This window comes from Numenius arquata, chromosome 22, assembly GCF_964106895.1.
Source record: "Numenius arquata chromosome 22, bNumArq3.hap1.1, whole genome shotgun sequence".
Lineage (NCBI taxonomy): Eukaryota > Metazoa > Chordata > Aves > Charadriiformes > Scolopacidae > Numenius > Numenius arquata.
In genome coordinates this window covers 7,948,448-7,951,810 of record NC_133597.1, presented here as the reverse complement: position 1 = coordinate 7,951,810, position 3,363 = coordinate 7,948,448, and the positions used below count along the sequence as shown (strand labels likewise).

Sequence of the window (3,363 nt, the reverse complement as noted above, 5' to 3'; positions counted from 1 at the left end):
GTGACGGGAGCGGTGGGGGTTCGGACATTCCCGTTCCACCGGGAGCATCACCCTGGGCCGGGATGGGGGCGCCCGTCGCGAGGGGGGCCAGCGACTGCGAGAGGCTCCTGTGAGCTGCCCGCCACCGGGAGACCCAGACCCGGCACCGGGAGACCCGGACCCGGCACCAGAAGCGGCTCGCACCCCGCCGGCGCGCCCCCGCCTCCCGCGGCGCGGGAAAACCCGCGGCCCGCCCCCTCGCCCCGCCCCTCAACCAATGTGAAGCGGCGGGCGGGCGTATGGCGGCGTTGATTGGCTGGGGAGCGGCGGCGCAGCGCCGTTGCTAGGGGGAAGCGGCGGTGGAGCGGCATGGCGGGCACGGCGCTGGGCGTGGGGCCCGGCGTGCTGGTGCTGCAGCTGCTATGGGGCCTGGCGCTGCTGCTCTGCCTGGCTCTGTCCCGCACGGCTGGCCGGGCTCGGTGAGCAGCGGGAAAAGGCGGGGGTGGGATCAGGCCGGGACCGGTGCTGAAGGCCGCTGTGCCCGCCTCTCCCCGCAGGTTCGCCGTGGTGCTGGTGGCGCTGGGAGCCGCCGTCCTTAGCGCCGCGCTGCTGCTCTTTCCTCGGGAGGATGAGCACCCGGCCGCAGCCGCCGCCGCTGAGGTGAGCCCACGCCACGGCCTGCGGGGCCCAGAGGGGCCGGGGGTGGTGGGATGTTACCTCAGAGATGGCCATGGGGACAGGCCTTTACCCTCAGGAATAGCCCTGGGGATGGGGCTTTACTTCGGGGATGGGCCCCACGGGTGCACCGAGGCCTCGGGGATGGTGTTTACCTCAGGGAAGGCCGCACGGGCTGCCCTGAGGCCCTGGAGATGGGCCTTTACCCCAGGGATGGGCCTTTAATTCGGGGTGGCCCCCATGGATGCCCCAGATCCCAGGGGTGGGCCTTTACCTTCAGGAATGGGTCCCAGGGGCTGCCCTGAGGCCCTGGGGATGGGCCTTTACCTCGGGAACGGCCCCTAAGGGTGTTCAGAGGCTGTGAGGATGGGCCTTTACCTCCGGGATGAGCCCTAAGGGCCATCCTGAGGCCCCATGGATGGGCCTTTACACTCAGGAATAGCCCTGGGGATGGGCCTTTACCGCAGGGCTGGATCCCAAGGGTTGCCCCAAGGTCTTAGGGATGGGTCTTTATTTCAGGTATGGGCCCCAACACCTGCCCTGAGGCACCGGGGATGGGTTTTTACCTTAAGAATGGGTTCCATGGGTGCCCCAAGGCCCTGGTGATGGGTCTGTACATCGGGGATGGCCCTGCGCTGCCTTTTCGGTCTCGAGCAGTTCATTCTGTGGCACAGGCTGCCATGGGTGCAGGCTGCATCACCCATGGAGCAGGGACCTGATTATTTCTTTAATAAAATCCCTTATTTATGTGCAGTTATATGTGACCTGTGGGGTTTAGCTCCCATTCTCAAAGGGGAGAACTGCACTCATAGTTTCATCCCACCCAGCTCAGCCCTGAGCTCCAGTAGCTTCTGCTAACCCTCTGCTATCCCCTTTCACACCTTGGTGCTGGTTTTCCATGCTCCCCACCTGCCTCCATCTTCCAGCACGCCCCAGAGCACGCCCATAGCCACATGGCAGATAGTTTTGATAGTTTTCTCTCTATTTCTGCAGCCTCTTGCTTTCCCCCAGCTCTGTTTTCTATTTTAAAGCCCAGTAACATCATTTTGGCTCTCTTGTAGGTGATTGCCACGCTCAGGCATGGAGCCATCTGTGTTTTCAGGCAGCCCCTTGTCTGTGGTGTTAGGCGTGGGGATCTCCCCAAATTTAGAGTCACATCGGGCTGCCTGCGCTATCTTGAGCTTTCCCAGAGCTCTTTGGGCTTTGAATACACAGAGTTTTGTGGCAGTTTAGGTGCTGTTTCCTCTGTTCTATTATTAACACACATCAATTATTGCTCTTCTGGAGCTTGATCTGTGTAAATCCCTGCTAAAGCTTCTTGTAGTTTTCCTTCTCTCTGCCTTGCATGGGACCTGTTCGTGTAAAGGTTGGAAGCAAGATGAAGGGCAGCTGGGTGCGTGTTTGTGCCCGGGAGGCCAACAGAAATGGAAAGCGGTTTTTTTTTTTTTTGGATCTTCAATTGGACTGGACCTGCCCTGACTATCAATAATACATGACCTGGGCTTTCTGCACCGAAACTCTGCTAATTGGCTAATTAAAAAGTGAAACGTGCAGAAGGAGCCAACGCATCACTCACAAGAGACTCTTTCTGCAGCAGCACCGAGGCTGAGCGTGTGCTAATGCGATTTATCAAACTGAGCCGGGGGTGAGCGGAGCTCTGGGGCAGTCTCAGGAGCCGAGAGGATGATTTCATAGCCAGCCTTCTCACGGTTGGCTTCTCATTGTGTCTTGCCTTGCCGCTGTGTCTTTTTTTTTTAATCTTTTTTTCTTTCCCCCTCCTCCTTGCCCCCCCCTTCATTTTCCTTCTAAAAGGGAAGAACTGTGTGCAGTTCCTTGCAGCGCTGGGAGGTTTGTGGCTGGGGAGAGCTTTTGACTTGTGTTTCTTCCCTGTGCTCTTCCCTGGGCTGTGCTGCTTTTTTCCTCCATGTTAGCTTTCCCTCGAGCAGCTTTTTTCAGAGAAAAGGGATTCTTCTTTCAGTCATTTGTCACACACCCCACTTTCCACAGAGAGCACCTGTGTCAGGAATGAAAAGCAAGGGAACAAATCTGGGGGAACCCCAAAGTTTTTTTCTCCTGGGGCAATCTTCTCAGACGGTCCTCTTTTCCAGGACGTGGTGTGCTCCTTCCAGGCTGTAATCTGTGGGGTTTTTCCATTCTCTGCAGATCGTGGACACCTTCTTTATTGGCCGCTTTGTCCTCCTGGCCGTGATGAGCCTGGTCTTACTTGGGTGCCTGTTCCTGCTCCTGATTTACCACTTCATGGAGCCAGTGTACGCCAAACCGCTCCACAGCAGATAGCGGCAACCAGAGGCAGCAATCCCCACAAAGAAGAAATCCTGATTTCGTGGCAATAAACCAGGAAGGGGGACCAGGAGACCGTTTGTGTCAGTTTTTCTGAGCTCAGAAAGTGTTGGTGAAGCAAGCGAATTGTGTGTGTCACTTGCACCCAGTGCTGCATCTTCCATCCTTAAAAGCAAAGTTCGCACTGAGCACAAGTGCCTTCCTCTCGAAGGACTCTGCAGATGGCAAAGGTGCTTTAACCTCTCTCTTTTCTCTTTTTCTAGGAGAGTTGAAATCCACGCACTTGGTACTACCTTTGATTCAATGAATTTAACTGAGTCGAGATGGTTTGTTATCATTATCCACAAGAGATGTTTTGTTACCATTCCTTTTTCACTGTAGTTTAATAAAACTCTCTTGAGAAACCCC

The 3,363-nt window shown here is 56.5% G+C and overlaps 1 protein-coding gene across 1 annotated transcript; it reads left to right on the top strand.

Annotated features, from left to right (window-relative positions):
* Positions 1-331: 331 nt before the first annotated feature.
* On the top strand, positions 332-3,363 carry TMEM218 (transmembrane protein 218). Its single transcript, XM_074162477.1, has 3 exons — positions 332-458; positions 537-639; positions 2,818-3,363. Exons 1-3 carry the CDS (start codon positions 349-351, stop codon positions 2,950-2,952), a joined length of 348 nt encoding a protein of 115 aa, XP_074018578.1. The 5' UTR covers positions 332-348; the 3' UTR covers positions 2,953-3,363.